Below are 24,801 nucleotides of genomic sequence, written 5' to 3'. Positions count from 1 at the left end.
GTGATGTGGTTCACTTGGTCAAAGGTTAGACTTGATGAGCTTGGAGGTCTTTTCCACCCTCAAGGATTCCATGATTTTGTGATCCCATCCCAGGTCGCCACAGAATGGACACATGCTGGCTTTAAAAAGGAAAAAAAACCCCAAAACAACACAAACAGTCCTCACAGCCAACCCTACCTGCAAATCCCATCACTAGGAGCTGGGAGTGCAGCACAGCTCCAGCATTTCCATGGATATCTGTCCCAGAAAGGACATTACAATTAGAAAGCAGAGAGGTAGTGCTTTTTGCCCTCTCCAAAATATGATTTCCAAAGCAATTCATCCCTCTGTTCCTTCCCAACTGCAGTAAAGCCAATGGGTGTCCCAGAAGCTGAGGGCTCTGGATAAAGTGGAAAAACTCTGCTGCTGTTCAGAGGATGAGCATCCACCCAGGGAGAGCAGAGCTGCTGGGCAAGGAGACAGGGATCCATGGGGATCATCCCCACGAGCTGGGAATAGATGATCCAGGGTTCCACCAAGTACAACTTTCATTTTCGTTGTTGGACAAAACCTTAAAATTGCAGAGATATTTGTAAAAACCTCTGACTGTAAGACAGGGAATGGAATTTGCTGTTTTTTTCCCTGGAGGAATGAGATCCATTAGCCCTTCTGCTGCCCTGTCTTCCCTACTGCATTAGAACCTGATGATCCATTGGAATCAAACTGACAATGATAAATATAAACTTCTTTTTAGAGATAAAAACCTAAGGTGAAATAAAAGGACAAAATCCATCACACTCCCCTTAAAATGGTAGGAAAGGCTCAATAAACCCATCACAGCAAAAACCTCCTGATTTTATTCTACACACAGTTCAGAAAAAGATTATTTTCTTTCCCCTAAACCCTTCCTGGTGGAATAAGAATTGGGAAGAGCTGCTTAACAACTCTCATATGCCATGGATGAACACCAAGGCCTGTCACTTGCAGAACAACATATTCCTTGGAGAAGATCATTCCCGAGGTGTGCACGCCCCCACCCACATGCTAATTGCCTCTCAGGGCACCATCTGATCCCAGATCCTGCAGGAATGCTGCTGGTGTGAAGGGGGTGCAGGAAGGCATCAGGAAAATGGAAAATCTAATAAAAGCTACATCCAAAAGGGACTGAATAAACCTCTGGTAAGTGCCTTACGTAACACAACTCGTGGCTGAATGGATCTTTCTGCATGAAGTCAAACAAAAAGGAACATTTGCAGCGGGTTTTTCTGTGCAGATAAAAACTGCAGAGTTTTGGAGGACAGGAAAAAATAATTTTTTCTCAAGTTCTGCTGGAGCATAGATCCACCACCAGAACGACCCCCTGAATCCAGATATTTCCAAGTCATCCTTCCCAACGTATCAGGAAATCCAAAGAATTTTTATCTGGTACCTCCCCTGTGTACCCAGAGCTTTCCCTGGGACAAGCCTCAGAGAAAACCAACTCTCCAACCACAACCCAAAACAAGCAGGGAAGTTTCCAGCTCCTTCCCTGGTGAGCAGAGTTAATGCTGATTACCCTGACTCTTATCACCTACACAACCCTGACCGAGAGGAATTACAGCTTTTCCAAACTATGTGCCTCATTCCAAGAGAGGCCAACCCCCCAGACCAAGCAACCTGTGGGAATTAGATTGTCGGATGCTCACAGCTCCTGCCGGAGCATGGGAATGGCGAGTCCCTGGCAAAGCCCCTGCACATGTGCGTGCAAGAAAACAGGAAATTCGGACAAAGCATTTCCACAGCCAGCAAAGGCGGCCGGGCTGCGCTGGCTGCGGCTCTGCGGGAGCTGCGGGGATGGAAAAGAGGATGCAGCCCCTGCGACTCCCACTTGGAGTTAATTCATTCCCGCCCACACGGGTTAATCCATTCCCGCACACACGGGTTAATTCCCGCGCACATGGTTTAATTAATGAAATCCTGCATGCACGGGTTAATTAGTGAAATCCCATGCACATGGGTTAATTAATGAATTTCTGTGCACACGGGTTAATTCCCGTGCACACATTTTAATGAAATCCCGTGCACACGGGTTAATCAATGAATTTCCGTGCACACGGGTTAGTTAATTCATTCCTGCGCACATGGGTTAATTAATGAATTCCCGCGCACACGGGTGAATTAGTGAAATCCCGCGCACACGGGTTAATTAATGAATTTCTGTGCACATGGGTTAATTCCCGTGCACACGTTTTAATGAAATCCCGCGCACACGGGTTAATTAATTCATTCCCGCGCACACGGGTTAATTCCCACGCACATGGGTTAATTAGTGAAATCCCGCGCACACGGGTTAATTAATGAAATCCCGCGCACACGGGTTAATTAATGAAATCCCGCGCACACGGGTTAATTAAGTGAAATCCCGTGCACATGGGTTAATTAATGAAATCCCACACACACGGGTTAATAAATGAATTCCCGCGCACACGGGTTAATTAATGAAATCCCGTGCACACGGGTTAATTAAGTCATTCCCGTGCACGCGAGTTAATTGCCGTGCACGTGGGTTAATAAATGAATTCCCGCGCACACGGGTTAATTCCCGCGCACACGGGTTAATTAGTGAATTCCCGCGCACACGGGTTAATTAATGAACTCCCGCGCGCACGGGTTAATTCCCGCGCGCACGGGTTAATTCCCGCGCACACGGGTTAATTAGTGAATTCCCGCGCACACGGGTTAATTCCCGCGCACGCGGGTTAATTAGTGAATTCCCGCGCGCACGGGTTAATTCCCGCGCACACGGGTTAATTCCCGCGCGCACGGGTTAATTCCCGCGCACTTGCCGCGCCGCGCGCCCGCCCCCGCCAATCAGCGCGGCGGCCGCGAGCGCAGCCATGCCCATATAAGGTAAAAAGCCGCGGCCGCCGCAGTGCCGCTGCGGAGGGCGCGAGTGCGCACGCGCGGAGGGGCGGGGCTTGCGGAGAGGGGCGGGGCTTGTCCTTCCCTGTCTGTCCGTCCGTCCGTCCTCCCCATCCCGAGCACATGGGGTGCGGGGAGCGGGGTCTCGCCCTAAAAACACCCCCAAGACCTCCCACCCAGCGCCGGGAGCCACCAGCCCGGTAGTGACAAACCCCGGGCACAACAAAACCCTGTGATATCACTGAAAATTGGCAAAAAACCACATTAAAACGAGTGAAATCTCCCCTTTTCTGTGCTCGCCCCGCAGCAAGGGTCAGCCACATCCCAGGTAATTCCTAGTGAGCAGCAAACCGCTGGGTTTGAGCAGCCACGATGTTGTTATGGGACATTTCCCCTGCAGAAATGCAGCAAGTGTATTTTTATGGCTCAATTTTAAAATCAGCCCAAACCCATGGTTGAAAATTGATTTTTTTTTTTTCCTTGACTACTATAACAACAAGGATTTTGCTGCGGGGAGCTTAACAAGTATCTGTACTAAACAGGCTCAAAGAGAAATCCAAATGTTATTTAGGGTGTTGAAGGAACTAAAGGAACAATTTCATCAGCCCAGGCTATAAAAATAATGCGGAACACAGGAACTGGTTAGAGCAGAGCCAGCAAAGGGCTGCATTGCAAAAGAACGTGTCAGGATGGGGGTGAGGGCCACAGCTCCTCCAGCTTCCCATGGAACCTCCTCAGATGTGGATATTAAATGCCTGTGGAAGGCAGGATGGAGCCAAGGGCACCAAGGCAGTGATAAATAAGAGAGTGGGAGGAAGAACAGAATGGATGTGAACATAATGCCAAAGATGGCACTTAAAAATGCAAAAGGGCACTCAGAATTACCAGGAATTTCTGCCAGGGACTGAGAAAACACAGAATCATAGAATCATTAACGCTGGAAAAGCCCTCTGAGACCACTGAGTCCAACTGTTCCCCCAGCACTGCCAAGGCCATCATGTCCCCAAGTGCCACATCCAAAAGGCTTTTAAATCTCTCCAGGGATGGGGACTCCATCACTGCTCAGGGCAGCCTCTTCAATGCCTGACAACCCTTTCCATGAAGAAATTTTCCACAATATCCAATCTAAACCTCCCTTTGCACAACTTGAGGCTGTTCCATCTGTGTCTGTCCCTTGTTCCCTGGAGCAGAGCCTGACCCCCCACTGGCTGCCTCCTCCTGTCAGGGAGCTGTGGAGAACCAGAGGGTCCCCCCTGAGCCTCCTTCTCCTCAGGCTGAACCCCCAATCTCCCTCATCTGATCTGTGCTCCAAACATCGGGATTTAAGTGAGGAAAAGAGGGATGCACATCCCCAGCTGTCGGCATCTGCGCCCTGATGAAGCTGAACGAGGAATTCCTAATCCAGGGCCGTGCCACCACGCGTGGCCCAGACAGGAGGAGGACACGTCGCCTGAGGATGAGCCCTAAGCAGGGAAGGGCTGCTCATCAGAGCAGCAAACTGAGCTATTTTGGGAGGTTGGGGTTTGGCTTTGCTTAACACGATGGAGACGTCGCTGCCTCCGCTCTGCCTTGGCCGGGTGGGAAGTTGTGCTGAATCCTGGGCACTAATTCTGTATTCCACAGGGCAGATCTGGAAGTGGAGCTGGGAAAGCAGCTCAGGGCTGATGACAGACTGAGGACAACTTAACCACAGGCTTAAGAGAGGAGTTTGAGGGTCACAGAGAAAAGAATGCTGCAAAAAAAGTCTTTTGATCACAGGAATTTGCTGGTTAAGCATTACAGAAAGAGATGAGAAGAATCTCCTCCAGAAGATGGATGTGACTTTTCCATGCAGGACCAGGGGGCAACAGGAATGCCCTTCTTGGAACCAGCTTCATTCTTTTGCATCCCTCCAATGTGGGGCTGTAAGGAGCAATTGGGCTCAGGTGCATTCCTGAATTGAATCTGCAAGGAGCAGTTGGGCTCAGATGAATTCCTAAATGAATTCTGCAAGGACCAACTGGATTCAGATAGTTCCTGGTTTAACTCTCAAGGAGCACTTGGGTTTAGGTGGTTCCTGGTTTAACTCTGCAAGGAGCAATTTGATCCAGCAAAAAAAAACAACTGAATCCCTGACAGTAGAAAAACCAGACTTGATCATAGAGAGTCTTCCAAAATACGATTCTACGTGGAAAATTCTGCCAGAAACAGCTCAGATGAGTCAAGCAAACAGCTTGTTTGTTGTGTTTAATGTACAGAAAGCATCAGACTGATTACAGACATTAAACACATTCATACACGGCACCACTGAGCAGCTGTTGTCACCACAGCCCTTCATTATTCCCAAAGAAACTCCGGGATGACAGCACAGGTAACTGGAGAAACATTCCAGCAGCACTTACCTTGTGCAGAGGCAGAACCAGGAAGGCTCCCCCACCGCTGGCATCCACGATGATGGCCACGAAGCGGGGGTTGACAGCACAGAAGGAGCTGTCCCAGGTGACGCGGGACACGCGGATGTCGTCGTAGCACTGGTCGTTCTTCACCGCCTGGCCGAAGACGTGCCGGAATTTGCTCTGTCGTACCACCCGCCTCATGGTGTCTGCACAGGGATGCAAAAGGAGAGGGTCAGTTCCAGGGAAAGGATGTCCTGATTGTCCAGGAGATTCCTGGACAAGGATCAACACTGGATGTTCTCATCGGCTTCACGGCCGCGCTTTCAGCAATGCGGGAACGCAGATTCGCTCGCTGTTTGTACAGTCGTGGAATGGTTTGGGTTGGAAGAATCCCAAACTGGGTTGGGGTGGGAAGGGATCTCTGGAGATCACCCAATCCAGCCCCCTTCCACGGCAGGGTCACCCAGAGCAGGTGACACAGGAATGCATCCAGGTGGGTTTGGGATTTCTCCAGACAGGGAGACTCCATCCCCTCCCCAGGCAGCTTATCCACCCTCCATGAGAAGAGGTTCCTCCTCATGCTGAGGTGAAATTCCACATGGTTTAGTTTATGGCCATTGTTCCTCATTCTGTTGCTGGGCACTGCTGGAAATAATCTGGCACCATCCTCTTGGCACCAAAGACCTTAAAATTTATCCCATTCCAGCCCCTGCTGTGGGCAGGAGCACCCGCCACTATTCCAGGTTGTTCCGAGCCCCATCCAACCTGGCCTTGGACATTCCTACATGCACCTTAAGACCTGCCAAATTCTCAGCCAGCTTTGCCTTTTCCTTCTTATATTAACTAAAATTTCAGGTTGTTTTGCACCCAACCCAACTGCATTTCCAGGGGGTTTTTACAGAATTTGCTAGTTAAGCATTAATTTCCCCACTGAAAATGTGTTCCTGACTGCAGTAAAGGAAGTTCCTAATCCCAAAAGCAGTTTTTAGACAAGTCTCCACATATTTTCAGGGATAAATCTAGTCTTGGATTGAACTTGTTTACTTTCAAGTCAGACAGGGTCCAGAAGATGTAAATAAAAATGCAAGCTCTCAAAATCCCGTGTTCCTGTGAAGTGGTTCCACATGTTCCCTAGCTTCCAGTTCTTTCTTCTAACTCCAAAATCACCCTAAAAAAATGAGTTTCCTAGGCAGAAAGGAGTAATGGAAACAAGTTAATGACTCCAATTAACTTGGTGCGTCTGTAGCATTTCTTGAGAAAAATTATTTTTAAGAATGCTGGAGTTAGAATAGAGGGAAAAGGAACTGGTGTGGAAAATTCCAGCACCTGACACAGGGATGGTGGGGATACAACCTATGGAGGCCTCACATCTGGGAAGGGCTTCTCCCATCATCCCAGACTTTGTCCCTCAGAAAAGAGGGAACAGAAGAGGAGCCTCCATAAAGCATCTTGCTTTTACATATGGGAAAAATATTTCTGTGCCAGTCTCTAGGGATAGCAAAAAAAAAAAAAAAAGAGGGAAAAAATAAAAATAAGCAGAGTCCACCTCCTATCACTCCTCCCAGAAGGTCCCCAAGCACATGGAGAGGATGGGAAAAACCGCTCAGTCCCCGGAGCTCCTCGCTCCAGCGCGATGCTCCGGAGTGAGAGACTGGGAATGTGGCTCTATCCCGAATTCCTGCTCCCAGGCTGGCTGCTGCAAACGTGATGAAAGCTCAGAGAGTTGTCTGTGACTGCAAAGGCTTCGCAGGGAAGTTGAACGGCTGTTTTGTAGTCTGGGAGGTGAAATAAAAAATTAACCACGACAAAAAGCGGGATAACTGCAGGGAAGCGCTCATCAGAGCCGGGAAACGCCACGGGATGTGTTTGAAGAGGAGGAAAATGTTCCAATTAATGAAACAGACAGCTCTGCAGTGAATCTCTCCAGTTCTGAGGAGATAAGGGAGAAGAAGCAGAGGGTTTGTTTTCCACCAGAGCCCATTTGGGAGCTGGCTCTGGTCACTTCCACAGCTGCTGGGACAGGGATGTATCAGTGCCACTGGAGCCACCAGTGTGCCCAGTAAAGGCAGATTTGGGGTCAGTTTTGTGATGGGGACACCTGTCCCAGGTGTGGGGTGGAGGCCACCAAACACCTTCATGCTCCATGGTCATTCCCAGCCACAGACAGCAGGTAGGGGTTCCCCACAGTACCTTTTCCATACTGATATTTTAAAGGGAATTAAGAATGTTTAAGAAAAAAATAGGCTTTAAGTGCAAAATTTTGGGAAGAACTGAGGTGTTTTAAGATGTCCACAGAAAAGAGCTATATGGAAATTGATAATGATTTCTGTCCTATTGAAGCTGAGCTTAGGCTCCCTCCCTAATTCTATCAGTTACTGGAATTGTGTAATGAACTTTCTGCCAACTCTTTCCCTCAGAGCACAAATCAGAGGCCTGTTCCACGCTGGACACGCCCCGGAACACCAGAGTGTGATGGGAAGTCATAAACCAGGAACTGCTCTCCAGCTCCAGCCAGCAGGTCAGAGCACTAAATAAAATCATGGAATGGTTTGGGTTGGAAGGGACCTTAAAACTCATCCAGTTCCACCCCCTGCCATGGGCAGGGACACCTTGCACAACTCCTATCCAACCTGGCCTTGGACACTTCCAGCACCATCCCAGCCTCACCAAATCATGCACAAAGAAAAGGTGAATTTCAACTCCAAGATGCCCAAATGACAAGAAACGCTGAAGTCTCAAGGTTCATAAAAAATGCAGTTCCACACCCAGTTACTGATTTGTGTCGACTCATTCCGAGCCCTGTCACACAATTCCATCCTGAGGGCTCCTCAGAGCAGGGAAGGCTCAGCTGAACCTCTGAGTCCATGGCCAGGTCTGGCAGTGAGCACTATGCAAGAGCAGCATCACCCCCATCTTCCCACCATTCCAGGTGACCCCAGGCCACCCCCGGGACATTGGGAATGTTCTCCCAAGCCCAGTGTGACACCACTGGAGCTCGTGCCCAGCTCAGCCCTTTCCCACCCCCTGCAGCAAACTCTTTTCATCATCTGCCTGCACAACTCATCCAGGAGCAGGGAAAAGGCTCCTGCTTTGTGCACGGTGGATTTCCAGGAGCGTTCAACCCCTGGCAACATTCCCACCCTGCTGTGAATCCAGATTAAAATCAGATTGTTGGGAAGAAGGTAAAGCAAAGGTTTGAACTTGTCGTGCTGAGCCAGCACAGCAAATTGCCTGGAATCATATCCCACAGAGCCAGGGGGTGGGAATGTGGCTGCTCCACTGCTGGCAATTCAGGTGTGATGGTTACAAAGGATTATTCGTATCACTTGGATAATTGTATCACTTCTTCACTTGATCAATACCAGAACAGCAGGTAAAAATGTTCATTTTTAATATCAGATATATGCTGGGGATCTGTCAGCCCTTCCACTATCACAGAAGAGAAACATCCAGCTACTTTATTTCCCTCATTTTCACCCTTTGATGCAAAGGGTAATCATTCCATTTTCCATAAATGACTTTTTAAAAATGCAGAGAGTTCAGATGCCTCCAAAAATATCCTTATTTGTTCCAAAGGGATCTGTTGGAACACACCTTCTCTGCCCTCTTCCCCACCTACAGCTCCTCATCCTTAGCAGGAACTCTCTGATCAACACATGGTGAGCAGCCTCCAAGTGCTCATTTCCATAGCAAAGGAGTGATTCTTGGCGTTGGATCAGAGCCATTTTGATCTGGCAGCTCTCCAAGGAGAAGGAGGGGGGAATGTGCTGGGGGTGGTTGGAAGGAGCAGCGACTGCGGCTCTTTCAGCTCACCAGGGAGAGCAGGTGAAAAACCCAACGGGGCGAGGGGGAGCCTCAGCACCCCAAAAAGAGTCCTAAGCCCTGCCATAGACTGTCCCTAAATGGGAGGAGTGTTTAGTCTCCTCTTTGCTTCTCAGTTCTGCCGTGCAAAGGATGCACTCCCTCCTCCTCTTCCTCCTCATCCATCTCCAAGAAAATCCACAGTTTGGTTGCTGCAGGTTCTCTCAGCAGAGTCACAGGCAGGAGCTCCAGGCAAATTCATGGAATGGTTTGGAAGGAACCTGAAAGGTCATCCAGTTCCACCCCCTACCATGGGCATGGGCACCTCCCAGCCTGGCCTTGGACACTCCAGGGATCACAGCTTCTCTGGGAAAACTGTGCAAGGGCCTCCCTACCCTCACAGACAGGAATTTCTTCCCAGTATCCCACCTAAATCTATTCTCCTTTCTCTTAAAACCATTCCCCTGTGTCCTGTCATTCCATCCTTTACCCAAAGTCCCTCTCCAGCTCTCCTGGAGCCCCTTCAGGTCCTGCAAGGGGCTCTGAGCTCTCCGAGCAACTCCACAGCCTCCTCTGGACCTCCTCTAACAGGTCCATGTCCTTTTTGTGCCACTTTCAGGATTATCAGGTGAGACACCAACACCTGAGGTAATTCACCCTAAGGAAAGGCTGATTCAGCCTCTATCACACTTGCAAAAGAACGACCTGGGCAGTTCAGGGAACCTTGGGAAGTGATTTTGGAAATACCCAAGTGGCTAAGGAAGTGTATCCATGGCTAACGGGGCTGTGCTGGGGATTTTCTCTAAGGAAGTGGACTTGGAACATGAGTATTAAAAAAAATCATTAGATCATTATCTATGCTGTTAAACCTTGGCTAAGGAACCATCTCCTATCCACTTGCTAGACAGAATATATTTTTGGGGGGTAAAGTGCAAAATTAGAGGATTTAACACCTCCTGACTGGGAGCTGAAAGGCCTTTAAATTTTGCCAGAGTTACAACCCTCAGCAAAATTAAACCAGAAGCGTTGGACACCCTGCAAAGGCCTCCACAATAGAAGTGCTGACAGATCTACGGCTGCTGAGCTCCTGGATCCTGCTCGGCCACACACGGCATCTTGTGGGGACAGAGGAACGAGCCTTCAATCTCTTATTTATTCCCTCCCTGAGTGACTGCCAGCTGAATTTTACCAAAATTTGGGTTCATCTGCCAGTCAGTGCCCTGTGAACAGCCCAGCCCTTGTGGCAGCTTTTAAAGGAGCCAGGGAAGGCTGGATGCCGTGCTCACACAGGGGTACTTTTCATTCCACTCCTTTCTGATCTCCCATCACGATGTGTCACAAGAGTTACCATGAGTTTGCCCATTTTCCTGTTTATAAAGGATTTATCTGTCTCAAGAATCCAACAGATGGATTTCTGTGGCTTCGGAGGGTTTGCAGCCTGCTTATGCAAGAGGAAATGCATCCTGCTAGGGAACACTTACAGGAAAACCCCCCACTAATGGCAAAATCCTGCTCAGCCCATGTGATTGTGAGCCCTTCTGGAAAGGGAGGCATTGGAATAAAAGGCCAGTTGAAGTCAGACAGCCAGAGGCTATTGTTAAGGGGGGTGAGGAGATACAAATCCAGTGGACATGGAGAACGGCATTTATAAAAGGTTGATACTTGGGACTGGAAAGGCTCTTCCTTAAGTGGAAAAAGTCAAGTTGCAGCTGTTGATGGTGAATCCCCAAACTCCCAGTATGAACCTTGCTGAGGAGCTTTGGGAAAAAGGTTCAGTCTTAATTGTTAAAAAATGAGAAGCAGATTAAGAAAAATAAAAATTAAGAGGTCAGTAGTTGGACTTGATGATCTTAAAGGTCTTTTCCAACCTCAGTAATTCCACGGTTCTATAGGCAGTGCACCAGCAGCAATTATGAATGGTTTTATGGGATGGCTGGGGTGCTGGGGTCAGCAGGGACAGGGGATAGTCCCACTGGTGAAACTGCAACATGGGAAAGCCCAGAGGATTCCCAAGTACCAACTGTGAGGCCCCAGTGGCCTCAGCTGGGCTGAGCCACTTGAGCCTCATCAGCAAAACCTCACTAGCAAATCATCTCTGTGCTCAGAGCTGGTTTTACAAAAAAAATCTAGGAAGTGTGATATAATTCTAAACCCAAAGCAGGCCATGGATGTTCCAACCTGCCCCTGGCATGGAGAGAACACCCTCTGAGGACAGAGGCATTCAGAGGGTTTGAGGCCATTAAAACACCTCCATCCCCTCATTCTCCTCATGGCAAGGACAGCTCTGTCCCACTGCTGTGGGCCCAAGGGAGCAGGGACTGAGCCAAGAGCTGCACACACTTAGAAAAGGCACAGAGACCTCCAGGATATTTCCTAATCGCTCCCTTCTGGCAGTTTTTCACTCCAGAGCCTTGGCTGTGTAAGCTCTGGGGTTCTCAGTGACCCAGGGCCATGCCCAGCCACAAGGACAGGGACACACACTGCACACCTATTCCAGGGAAATCTTGCCACCAATGTCACCAGTATGTCACCAGCAAGGCTGGAGGAGGAATCAGTATAATAAAATTCCAGAAAGGTTTGGTTTGGCTTGGAAGGAGCATTAAAGCTCACCCAGTTTCACCCCCTGTCATGGGCAGGGACACCTTCCACTAGCCCAGGTTGCTCCAAGCCCCATCAGATCTGGCCTTGGACATTTCCAGGGATGGGGCAGCCACAGCTTCTCTTGGCACTCTGGGCTTCACCATCCTCACAGGGAACAGTTTCTTCTAATATCTCCTCTAAACCTACCCTTGTTCAGTTTGAACCCATTCCCTGTTGTCCTGTCACTCCATGCTCTTGGAGAACTTCATCTCCCCCTCCAAGTATCCACAGAACCAAAGAACTCAGTCTCATGATAGAAAGTCTTGCAAGACTTGGGCAAAGAAGGAAGTGGAGGGAAAGAAATGTCAAGTGGCCACAAAAAGTTCAGCTCACCCCACAACTTCACATGAAAGCTCAGCAGAAAAAGGGAGCAGCCACGAATGCCTTGATGCAGTTTCTGTGCTTTTAAAAACAATTCTATTCTCTCTGTGTATCCCTTTTCCAATCAATCCACATCCAGTCCATTGCTGACAGAACTGTTGTTTTCAGCTGTTCAGAGTTATTTAAAACAAAGGTGAACACTACTACAGATGGTCACAATTCCAAAACACATCATATTTGTGTGCAGATTATTTTCAGTCTTTGGTTACTTGAGCCTAGGTTGAGCAAGACCCTGCCATCTGATTTCACTTCATTTTAAAGACAAAAAGCTGGAATATGAACTTAATACTGAAATTTCCAGCTGTTCTACCACTGGCAAGATTCTATTTTGGGATGGGAACCTAAACCACAAACTACCAGGGAATTTGATTATATCTCAACTGTGGAGCCCAGCACATTCAAAAATGTAACACAACCCAAACTTTGAATAAGCTGAAATTTCTCTTCTGGACGAAGAGCAAGGTGTTGGCTGCAACCTGTGAAACACTTGATACAACTCTGGATTTCAGAGCTGTAACCTGAAATGATCGTATGAAAACCTTCAGAATATGAAGAACTCTTGAGTCACAAGTGCCTGTAGAGCTCAAATCTCCCAGGATCACCAAGAAGGACTCTATTTCCTGAGGGTTTACCTGTGTGTGCACATCTCACATCTCCCCCGGCCCGGGGCTATTTTCACTTCAAGATTTCCAGGGATATATAATTCATCTTCTTGGGGAATCACCTGGTTTGTGGAAGGTGGAATGAGATGAGCTTGAAGCTTCCAATCCAAACCCTTCTGGGATGATCTTACCACTCCCACAGTTGTCACTGTATCTCCACATCCAGCATTACATCATTGACCATAATTTGCAGTGACAAAAGGACGCCGCAGTTAAAGTCATTACCCCGAACTGAGAGCGTTGTCTGGCTTCGTTTAATCTGTGTCATCCACCAGAAAGGCAGAGCAATGAATGCACACAAAAATCATTACATGAAATAATTCAGCAGGAGTGATGGGGAACCAGCAAAGGGAGACACCAGCAGGAATGGGAGTTCTGCTGCACTCTGTTTGGAGCAGCAGCCTCCAAACAACCTCTTTTTTTTTGGGTTTGTATCTTTTAGAGCATCCTCTGTCAGCTGGCACTGAAGCTACCTGCCCACATAGGTGGTGGGGGATGTTTTAGGGGATGTTACCACAGGCTGGACAAAAGAGGGTATTAAAATGATAAGAGGAGAGCAAACTGGAGATAAAAATAAAGGATTAAAACTCAGGACAAAATCTCTAAGGCAAGTAGCATAGAAAATACAGAGCTAAGAGAGCAGGGATTGAACATTCCAGGTGCCTCAGTGAATTCAAATCTAGGCTGGAGCAAGGAAGGTGTCCCTGCCCATGGCAGGGGGGGAAGGAGATGAGCTTTAAAGCCCCTTCCAACCCAAACCATTCTGAGATTTTGTGATCCCCGCATTTCAGCTTCTGGTTTTGCTGCCAGCAGAGACAGTTGCACAGTGACTGGACACCACAGAAGCTTTTTACTGGACAAGGAAAGGGAAACCTCCCACACACTCCCACCTCCGACACTGCTGTTCCAGCAGCCACCACAGAATGCCGTGGCCTTTCACATCATCCCCTCCAAAATCCTTCCTTTTCTTTTCCACTGGAATAAACACCAGAGAAGCTTCTTTGCACACTGTATCCCATCCACTGCCAAGAGACAGAGCAATATCCTCAATAACAGCTCTGGGAGCTGCAGCCAGAGACATCACAGCAGCCCCAGGGATGCTCCTGACACCCATGGGGAGGAGGGAAGAACAGGGCTCCAGACCACACCGTGATCCCAAGGGAAACACAGTCAGGAGCACATGGCTCTCCCAGGATTCCAGCAGAGGGAATCCAGTGATAAAATGCTTTTCCCCAGCACTGACCTAGTTCTCTTATCAGAGCTAACAGGGAAGTAGCAATCTGGTCAGAGCTGCTGCCCCAACCCGCTGGATTCCTCTCTCACTCAAAGGTTACATGCCAGCGTTTCCCAGACCATATTCCTGAGATGCACTGGAGGCTTTTTTTTTTTTTTGGGGGGGGGAAAGGTTGGTGGTTATGAACAGAAAAAGAGTTGTTCCCCAGCACAGTTTCATGAAATTCTCACCAAATTGCCACCAGATCCCAGCACTCCCAAGCAATCACCTTTTTGATGTTGTCCCTTGTCCAAAGTCCCTCTCCAGCTCTCCTGGAGCCCCTTTAGGCAAGTCCCTAAGTCCCTTGAAGGGGCTTTAAGGTCTCCCTGGAGCCTTCTCTTCTCTTCTCCAGGTGAGCACCCCCAGCTCTCCCAGCCTGGCTCCATGGCAGAGGGGCTCCAGCCCAATCCCCAAAGGAATAGACAAGCTGGTTTTTATTCCTCAATTGCAACATCCCTTGGCATCCATAGGAAAAAATTCTAAACATTAAAGGTGTTTTAAGAGAAACACAGACAAAAGGTTGCAGGTCCCAGTTCTCCTATAGCACTGCACCATCAGGGAACCAGGACCTGCCAGAACCCTCTGCTCCAAACACCAAATTAACTGGGACACAAATTCCTCCCAACTCTGGAATAAGGCAGAAACAACAGATCAGCACAACCAAGGCTCCCAAAGAGCCTGGCCAAGAGTGAGTCAGACTGACCAAGCCAGGAGCAGCGTTCTCCACATGACCCAGCCTGACCACAGCAGCTCTGAGCTCTGCTGGACCGAGCACAGCTCCCAGACCTGCCTGGAGCCTGCAGAGAAGCAGGAGCTGCCTGGGGGAATGTGGCCTGGGAGCAGCAGGATGACCAAGTGCAATAGCACCTCATGGATAGCACCACATCTTCTGCTGTAACAGCAAACAGGATGGGCTGGAGTCCTGGAGAACATCTCAGGGAGACTGGAGGTACAGCACAGAGCAGCGTGGTCCATCACACTGGAGTTTTGAGTGGACACACTCAGCTCCAAAAAGTCACAATGAGCTTGGCTGGAACATCCTGAGTAACACCTTCTTCCACTTCTCAACAACACCCACCCAACAGGTGAGGCCCCCACACTGAACTGCCTTTAATGTTCTCAAAATAACCCCAACAATGGTGAATTGTCAAAGACAAGACAACATCCTCACCCCAGGACGCCAACATCTCAGATTTTAATGCAGTACAAACAAGCTGCAAAATGAATCTCAGTGCTCCCAGTTGGAACTGGCGTGTATTTCTCCACATTTCCATTGCTGTCCTGCCAGCTCTTCTGGCCAAGCAGCCTATAATTCCAAGAGCACCATTGTCATTCCGTCCTGTTTCTGTAACGTGCAATTTGAAATCAGGGCTGGGGGAGGGAGGACGGGGCTGGAGGAGGCTGAAACTTAAATCCAGATAGTTCAATCTGCTAACTTGATTTTAAATCCCTGTCTCAATATGCCAATGACAGCCCCTCAAACATCTGTTTTAGCAGAGGCTTCCAAGTTCAAACACCTTTCCTCTGTCCTACAGATTTGTCACTGACCTGTCGTGGGATGACAATGAGGGAGCACTACCTGGTGTCAAACCATGAGGGTGGCACAAAGCACCTTTCTCATTTCTCTGGGCAGGTAAGAAACCAAAAATTAACTCAGGGAAGTGGATTTAGTCTATTAAGGAGCTTTAATAAACATTTCAACAGATTTCAGATTCCTGCCTTTGTCCTTGACACCTCCATGGCCCCACATGCACCTCTGAGATTCCCTGACAGGGAGAATCACACCCACCCCAGCACTGGGCAAAAGCTGATTGCTTGGGGAATTCTTGGACCTTCAGCTGGCTGAATAACTGGTTTCCAGTGAAGAATTACAGCCTGTGCCTTGATGACCTTTAAGCTTTACTTACCTGTTGGCTTGACAGTCACATTGCTGCACGTGCAGCCCACACTTCCAGTCCTTTGGGAATCCCAGTGGCATTTCCAGCAGCTCCAGAGGAGCCCAGCCAAAACAACAGAATTACACCCAGATAAGCCCAGCTGGTTTTTATGGGAGCTTGCAGAGCACTTAAGAATACCCTGAGTAGAGCAGAAGATGGATGTGGCAAAGCAGGGATACAAAGAACAAAAAGATAACCTTTACCCCCAAAGAAACATCAGGGAGCCAAGGGAAGAACAGAGAGATAACCTCAGGGTAGCCTGACCCTAACCACGGGCACCCACCTTAAACAGCAGCACCTTAAAATACCACAGAGAACAAATTGTTCCAGAAAGGAGCAATTTTCCTGGCAGTGGCCAAGAAAAAGATGCTGGAAGCACAGCAACACTGAGCTAGAAGAGTTTTGTGCCCACCCTTCAGGCTGTGCTAAAGCAGAATATATTGCAGAGGAATGTCTGGCAACTTGTGTTTGTCTAAGTTGGCTCAGGATTCTCTCCTGCCTTGCAAATTGATCTCAGCAGATCCAAAAATTCAAATAAACTTTCAAAAGTATCACTGAAAACTTAAAAAAAAAATGCAATACACCTCCTGTTTTGAATGAGATAGCTTTGGGCCTCCAGCCTCCAAGATATGGTATCATTATATAAGTGCTGCAGAAGGGAATTAAGTAAGAAATTAAAGTGTAACAACGGTCATTTATCCACACGTACACATCTCACCATGTGTGCTGGGGCAAATACCTGAAGCATGTGTAAAACAACAACTCCATTTAGTAGTACATGCTACAAGTAGTATGTGCTAGAAGCATTCCCAGCCTGGGACCTGCCAGACCCTGAGTAATATGTGTCACCTCACATTCCCAGCTTGGAAGGAAGGATACCAATCTGTTTCACACAGGTATGATGAAAAATGCCAAGGAAATGCCAAGCAGACACCCTGAGTCAGCTGGGGGATCCAGATTCCAGCAGGAAGCAACAAACCAAGATGGGTTTTTAAGTATTTAAAGTGAAAAGGGAAGGGAAAAAAAAAATTACCAGGAGGTAATTCCAGCCCTGAGCAGGTGCCTGAGCATTGAGGCTTTGCTGATGACAATCTTCCCTATCAAGCCATCATCTGCCCAGCATGGCCAGTTTGCCCAGTTCCCAAGGGACACGCTGCTTCCTACGGATTGAATTTGTTCCTGCCTGCTAATCCCTGGAGCTGCTAATTACACCCATTATCAGTTTGTCCAGCATCCAGATCTGGCACACTGTAAAATGTCAAGCCATCAGGTTTACAGACTGGTTTGGATTAGCAGGGATCTTAAAGCCCATCCCATTCCACCTCCTGCCATGGGCAGGGACACCTTCCACGCTCCCAGGTTGCTCCAAGTCCTGTCCAACCTGACCTTGGGCATTTCCAGGGATCCAGGGGCAGCCACAGCTTCTCTGGACACCCTGTGCCAGGGCCTTGCCACCCTCACAGGGAAGGATTTTGTCCTTAAACTTAAGTCAAATTTCCCCTCTTTCAGTTTGAATCCATTGCTCCTTGTCCTGTCACAACAATTCCTAATGAAGGAATGCTTAGGAATGGGATGATGCAAAATGTGCTGCTTTAATACTGCAGATTTTTATGTTTATTTGGGAGAAACAATGGATTTTCAAGGACTCCGGAACACGGTCTCTATGGCAACTATATGCAGAACCAAGGGGAGGGAGGGGAAGTTCCCATATTTCCAAATACTGAGAACTGAGTGATTTGAACTCCATTTTCCAGAGATTACTTAAACCAGAAACTGCAGGTGCAATGCACTGCCCAGGTTCATACAGGGATGCAAACAAGGAGTAGTCTCAGACACATCATTCCCATGGAGTTTTAGGAAATCCTACTCAGACACATCTGCTAAAAATGCAGAAATGTGCCTTAATATTCAACTCGGAAGAATTATTACCTCCGTGCTTGTTCCTACATACATGGCAGCCAAAATCTGGAAAGCCACAGGGAAACCCTGGTCCTTCCTAAGGAGAACATTTGGCCTCAAGCATGGCTCAGCAACACCCCAAGGAGAGCTCTGAGCTCATCTCAGCATCAGGCTGAGCCTTAATCACTTTAAGTCAGATCCCACCACTGGTTTATTTCCATTGCTCTTTCAAATTCAATTATTAAAAAAGGAAAACAAGACAAACCTAATTATGCTGGGCTGAGAGGCCCAGCTCAATGTCAGAGTCACTGCAACTTCTCCCACCAAGAGCCAGACCTCAAACGTCACCACAGGCTCAGCAAAAAGCAGATTAGAGATCACTTATTGTTATCACCAACACAACATGGACTGAGACAAAGCCAGTGGTGTGGAAGAAGCAAAGTGGTCATGCTGAAGAAATTGTCCTTTCCCTAGTGCAGGTGATTCTGCCTTGATTCTCCCTCTAAATCATCAGCACAGAGGAGAAATGGTTCAAAAAGCCACGTTTTGTCACTTCCAGACCAATGAGATCTCTTCCATCCACCATGGGCACATCAGAAGTCTTCAAAACCCTTCTTTTTCCCTTTTGAGGCAGCAGCAGATGCCAATTTCAATATTTCTCTGTCAACTTCCTGACCTACAGAGCAGGATTTTAAAGTTTTCAGGATGTTCCATCACAGAATCCTCTTCCATTTGAGGAGTATTTTGTGACTCCATAGGAAGGTGTCTCCTCCAAGGGATCCCTCCTGTCTTACTGGCATCAAGAATTTCATGGGAGGGGAATAAAGTAAAATTATCCACTTGCCCAACAGCCATCTTCTACTTTCCAGCTATATCATTATCTCCAGCCATTAATTCTGATTGGATTTATATTCCCTACACAGCCCCACAAACACAACTAATGGCTGGTGATACAACTAATGGCTGGTATATTCCATTAGGATCCTCTCCAGACAATTTGTTCCTCCAAGGACAAGCCCTGCAAAGCTGCCAGTGGAACCTGGGAGCAGCTGAGCAGTTCTGTGTCATGCTGGTATTTCACATGCCTATGTGTGGTTTGAGATGAGAAAAGCCACAAAAAGTCATGCACTGAACAATTATAACCTCAAAAAGAAACAAATAATCCATTTTTTTTGCACAGTTACTCACAGGAGGAATGGCAGAACAAAGCAATCCTATTAAGAGATAAAAAGAAAGGGCCCAGTAAACAATTCCAACCACACTGGCAGAGCCAACACATCCAGAAAAATGAACTTTCACTGCTGCTTTCCTGAATCACTCAGCTAAGCCCAAAACCTTTTTGTGCTTTATTTTAACTTGGTGTTCACCACCACCTGCAACTGTGCAGAATGTGACAAAAACTCAGCAGCTCCCATCTTGTCAGCCACAAGCCACCAGCAGCCTGACTCTTCACACATGGCTCCAGGAGCTGCCTAAACTGAAGCTCTAAGCAGTTTCTAATCATACCAATTTCAGAGTTACCCACCAGCCCAAAAATATTAAGCGGGGGAGACTACAGGGAGCAAGCTAGAGGAGAACACAGACATTTAATTGTTGTTCCTATGCCCTGCAAAGGCTTAAACTGGGGCACTTCAAATCCTCAGTGAGTTTCTGTTCCAACACATCCTCGGAGAAGGGCTGAGATTATCACAAAAACCTCAGGAAAACAAAATGAAAACAAACAAACCCAGACTTTAAAAGTCGAGTGAAAATGTGCCTGTGAGCTTGCCCAAGAGGACATTCCTGGCCCTGGGAGTGGTGCACTGATGACCTCACCAAGCTGCAAACTCAGGCCAGGAAGTGTTTTGCTCGTGTCTTCAGAATAGGAAGCTGGCATCCCAGGGATATTCCTCGGAATCGATCACCAAATGAAACCCAGCAGCATAAATTCCCTCCCCGTCACAACACAACGTTTTGGTTTAATGAAGCATTTTACGAAGCTGTCAGATTTGGACGTGGCCACCACGATGTCACCGAGGGCAGAGCTCGACACCCTGTGCTGCATCACCCAGGGAAAAGCTGATATTTCTCCCTTCTGCACATTCCTCCTCACTGCCATTAAACTGAATCCCTGCCTTTCGCTTGGAGTGAATCCCAGAAGTGACAGATGCAATAAGCATGAAGATTTCACTTGAAAAAATCCAATGATGTTTGAAAAGACAGCTCAGGAGAAGACAGAGCAATGCCAACAGAGAACACAAATGCTGATTAAAGCAATCTGGATAAAAGGCTACAAGTGACCATCGAAAAATTACTATTATGAAGTGCTGTACTGAAACAAACACCAAGCAAATGCTCCCTGGTGTGTCCCTGAGTGTGTCAGGTCTGACTGGGGCTACCGAAAACACAGAAAAACACAAATACCCAAAATAAACAGGCATTGCCACAAAAGTATTTGATCTTCTACCTCTGTGTACACAGTCCTTAGCAAACACCACTATTAGCTGCAATAAAACCTTCCTGTAAGCACACAGCCATCTGGATTTTTCCCCCCCCTTGAGCAGAAAAGATGATTCAACGCTCGTTATTCAAATGAAAATGGAATAAACCCTCTCCTGCCTCCCGCACACGACACCCGCTGCTTTCCCCACATCCAAACACGCTTCTCCCAGGACATGCTGTGCCAGTTCACACCATTTTCCCACACTCCAGAGCTTCCCTCACGCGTGCCATGGAGGCACACAGAGGGACAGGATAGCACCAGGTTATTTGGGAACAGCCTGGCCTAAAATTAAAACAAAATCGGGAAATTCAGCAGCGAACCGAAAAATCAACTGCAGCCTGGTGCGTTCAGAACATCCCTCTCTGAATTTTGCCACCGTCCTTGGTCTTGCTCCAGTAATCCCCACGCACATCTGCACGAACAGACGTGCTCAGACCAACTCCAGCTGCTAAAAAAACCCCAACCCTAATGCATCTCACTTATCTTCAACAATAAAACTGCTTCCATTGGGTTCACTTTTGTTTCCTGGCACCTTTCACTGCCTTTTTTTTATTTTCTGCTTTTTTCAGACCTCTCTCCTGTGCAATCAGTCAGTTAAGGCATAACAATGTCCTACAGCTGAACCTCTGTGTGGTGGTGTTGGACACCTGCCCATGTGTCCAAGATCTTCCCTCGTGCTGTTAAAGGAATCAGTGGGAATTTCATAAAGCACAGCCTTTCAATTTCAGCCTTTGGCATATCACTCTTAAACAACGTGGCTTCCTGCATAGGAAAACAAAGCCCAGGGACATCAGCCCACGGCAAAAGGATAGAATGAGATGGTCCTTAAGGTCCTTTCCAACCCAAACCACCCTGGGATCCCCTGGTGATTCAATGACATGTCACACAGCACACGAGTCTACACATCTGCACAGCCTCGAACGAGCCCCTAATAACGGCGTGACAAGGACCTGTTCTAGAGGAGCCTGCGGAAAATAAACCCAAACTAAACCCCCATCAGGGCGCTCATCTTTTGTCCTCTGCCATGGTGCACGGCGGGGACGGGCGCTCCGGGGGCGGCACACGCCGGTGGCACCGAGCGGCTGCTGCATCGCCGGGCAGAAAAGAAAAACGGGGAAAAAAAAAAAAAAGAAAAAAAAAAAAGAAAATGTGCTGAACAAAAGCCCCCCCAGCGCTGTCCCCTCCGCGGCATCAGGTGCCCGGCGCCGCCGCCCCGCCCCGGGCTTGCCCTGCCCGGCGGCCCCGGCCGGATGCGGATGCGGCGGCGACCCCGCGCCGCTGCCTAATAAGGAGGAGCGGGGAGCGGCCGGGGCCGAGGCGGTGCGGGGAGGGCGCTGCCGCCGCGGGCCCCGCGCTGACAGCGGCCGCCGCCTCACGGAGAGCTCGGCGGCCCCGCGCGGGAAGGGCCCGCCCGGCCGGACCCCCCGCCCTGCCCGCGGGCACCGCGCCGCCCGCCCAGCCGCAGCCTCGCTCGCCGGTGCTGCTACCCAGTTCTCCCCGGTCGCCCTCACCGCCCCCGAGCCGCACCGCGATCCCGAGCCGCCTCCCGCGTCCGCTCCTCAGCCCGGCGGAACCGCCGCCTCCGCCTCCTCCTCCGCCCGCCGCCGCCGCCCGACTGAGCGCCGCGGGGCGGGGCGGGGCACAGCGGCCGCGGGCCACGCCCAGCGCTGGACACGCCCACAAGAGGTTCCCGCCCCCTCCGGGCTGGCCCCGCCCACTCCAGCCTCGCTCGGCGGGACGGGTGGAGCAGTGAGTGACGGCTCCGCCAGCCAATGGCCGCGCGGCTCTCCCCGCCACCAGCGGTCGCGCGCTCTCGGGCCCCGCCCCGCCGCCCCTCAGCGGCGAGTGGGGGCGGGAGGTGATGAGGGAGCTGAGGGGTCGGTCGTGACCGCCCTGGGGACAGGTCATGTCCTCCCTGTGCACCAGTCATGTCCACTCCGAGGGTCTCGTCATGTCCTCCCTGTGGACCGGTCCTGTCCGCTCCGAGGGACTGGTCATGTCATCCCTGGGGATCAGTCATCTCATGCCTGAGGGATCGGCCGTGTCTGCCCTGAGGCACGGATCGTCTCATCCCTGAGGGACCGATCCCTGAGGAAACGGTCATGTCCTCCCTGAGGGGCCGATTGTGTTCTCCCTGAGGGACCGGTCATGTCCTCACTGAGGGATCGGCCGTGTCTGCCCTGAGGCACGGATCGTCTCATTCCTGAGAGAGCGATCCCTGAGGGACAGGTCATGTCCTCCCTGAGGGACTGATCCTGTCCTCTCTGAGGGATCGGCCGTGTCTGCCCTGAGGGATCGATCATGTTATCCCTGAGGCACGGATCGTCTCATCCCTGAGAGAGCGATCCCTGAGGGACCAGTCATGTCCTCCCTGAGGGGCCGATTGTGTTTTCCCTGAGGGACCGGTCATGACATCCCTGCGGGATTGGTCATGTCCTCCCTGAGGGAACAGTCATGTCCTCCCTGAGGGACTGATCGTGTCCTCCCTGAGGGATCGGCCGTGTCTGCCCTGAGGGTGAGATGATCCGCTGTCCTCAGAGGCTGAGGAGAACCCTTAGCTCCACAAGAAAACAACCACATCACCTCACACTGTCACACCAAGTCACAGTGGCTGTGACTTTCCACAGTGGCGGAAAAAGGACGGTGACCGAAGCCCCTGCTAAAGACTGCAGAGCTCAATTCCTGCTAAGAGCCAGACTTCAACGAGACACGCAGGGCAGAGGTTTGAAACCAGAGGTTCTCCCCATCGCGCTGTGGTTATACAAGTTGGAGATGCTGCGCTTTGAGGGGTAAGGTTTGTAGCTGTGTGTAGCTGTTGTGACGGGTCAGGCGAGCACTTTGCACACACACCTGGCTGCACACAGGTGACACCGCCACACTCGGGGCCACTGCGGCCTCAGGGAGCCCGAGGGGCGGGTGAACAACACCCGAGCAGAGCCCACAGCCCTCAGTGTTACCATACATGGCCAAAACCAAAACTCCTCGAGCTTCCTCATCCGTTTGGGCCGACCTTTGCACGTTCATTTGCATGTGCGGTTTGGTGCTTAAAGGGGGGGTGATGTTTTAGGGGAGCATCACCCTCTTCTAATCCTTCAGAATTTGGAGGAATGTGTGTCATGATGCGCTGAGCTGGGAGCCCTCCTCTTCCCCCACAGGGCTGTGACAGGACCATGAATTGAGTGATAGCTGGTGTTAAAACCCACGGAAAACCTCGGGGAGATACATTTGTCCTGGTCTGACTGTCACAGCTGATGGAAACATCAGTAGCTACAGATTAAACAAATATTATCCTGCATTTATTAACCTTTGACACTAAATGTAACTACTGATCCAACAAGCAGGAAAGCCTCTCTCACCTACTGAGCAACACCTTGATAAAAAAATTATACAAACAGAGATTGCAGTGGCAAGGCTACACCCTTGCCCATGACAACAATTACCCTGAAATTAATCAATAGCTTCTTTCTGAAAGCCAGCCCAGCACAATTACACCACCCTGCTCCCTCAAACAATCCCTTTAAAGCTAAGAGAGAAGAAAAGGAAAGAAGCCTTGGAGCAGAGCTGCAGGTAACATGGAGTTTAAGAAATTTAGGTTGTGATTCACATTTTCCATGTACGTACATGATGTGCTGGAGGTCACAGAATGAGTCAGTGATAGAGCTGAAAGTCCTGTTTGCCCATCCTTAATTTATTAGAAGTCTCAAAACTGTGTGTGTGGGGGATTAAATTTTATAAAACTGATATTTTATTTGTGTACCAAGCAATGCTTTAGCCTGGACTAGAAAACAAGAACGAAGGCAGCAGCACCCAGTACTGCCCACCAGCTCAGAAGGGGAACCAAAGAAGATTTTTGGCCTCCAACTGAAAAGAAAGTGACACACAGAGGACACAAAAGTGAAATTTGTCCTGAGAAATCTGATTGAAGCCTAATCCTCTCAAGAGCTGCCTTGGGAAGGGTGGATCCTGCAGAGATAGAAATTCCTTGCTTGACACAGTGCTGGAAGAGTAGCTAAAGATGGACACAGGTGGAAATAATACCTGTGGAATTTTTACCAGAGCTTCCTAGAACAGCTGGAAGGAAACACTCCAAAGAACACCCAGATCCTGTCTGGGATTAATGAGCTGTTTAGATCACCAAGTGATGAAGAAATTACAGGAATTTTAGGCTGAATTCTCCAACAAACAGAAGAAACAGCTTAGGTTTTACATGTGCTCTTTGGTCCTGCTGTAACCACTAATTTTCATCACTTCAGATGAGTAAAACCACCCTAATAAACAATTTAAATGTTATCCACAGTGCTGCAAGTGAAACAACTTGTCAAAATATGCCACAAATCCTAATTTTTCTGTAGAAAAAACACCAAACCCTTACAGTTACAAGGAAAAACACACCAAAATTTGCCCCATTTTACCAGCACCTGTTTAGCACATATTGCAGAAATTCAGGTTTTATATTAAAAAATCCACTTTT

At 49.0% G+C, this 24,801-nt stretch overlaps 1 protein-coding gene across 2 annotated transcripts in view; it reads right to left on the bottom strand.

The window, feature by feature from the left end:
- The window catches only part of CORO1C (coronin 1C), a 40,222-nt gene extending 18,207 nt beyond the window's left edge, over positions 1-22,015 (bottom strand). Inside the window, exons 1-2 of one of the 2 annotated variants that reach the window (XM_030285504.4) lie at positions 21,858-22,015; positions 5,262-5,461 (exon numbers count right to left, since the gene is read on the bottom strand). In XM_030285504.4, the coding sequence (XP_030141364.2) occupies positions 5,262-5,456 (195 nt within the window). In that variant the 5' untranslated portion in view covers positions 5,457-5,461; positions 21,858-22,015. Of the gene's footprint in view, positions 1-5,261; positions 5,462-21,841 lie in introns of both variants that reach the window. The other variant, XM_030285503.4, reaches the window with a different exon arrangement.
- Positions 22,016-24,801: the final 2,786 nt, after the last annotated feature.

The sequence above is a fragment of the Taeniopygia guttata genome, chromosome 15 (assembly GCF_048771995.1).
Source record: "Taeniopygia guttata chromosome 15, bTaeGut7.mat, whole genome shotgun sequence".
Lineage (NCBI taxonomy): Eukaryota > Metazoa > Chordata > Aves > Passeriformes > Estrildidae > Taeniopygia > Taeniopygia guttata.
The sequence above is the reverse complement of the archived record's forward strand: the minus strand, read 5'-3'. Positions and strand labels throughout refer to the sequence as shown.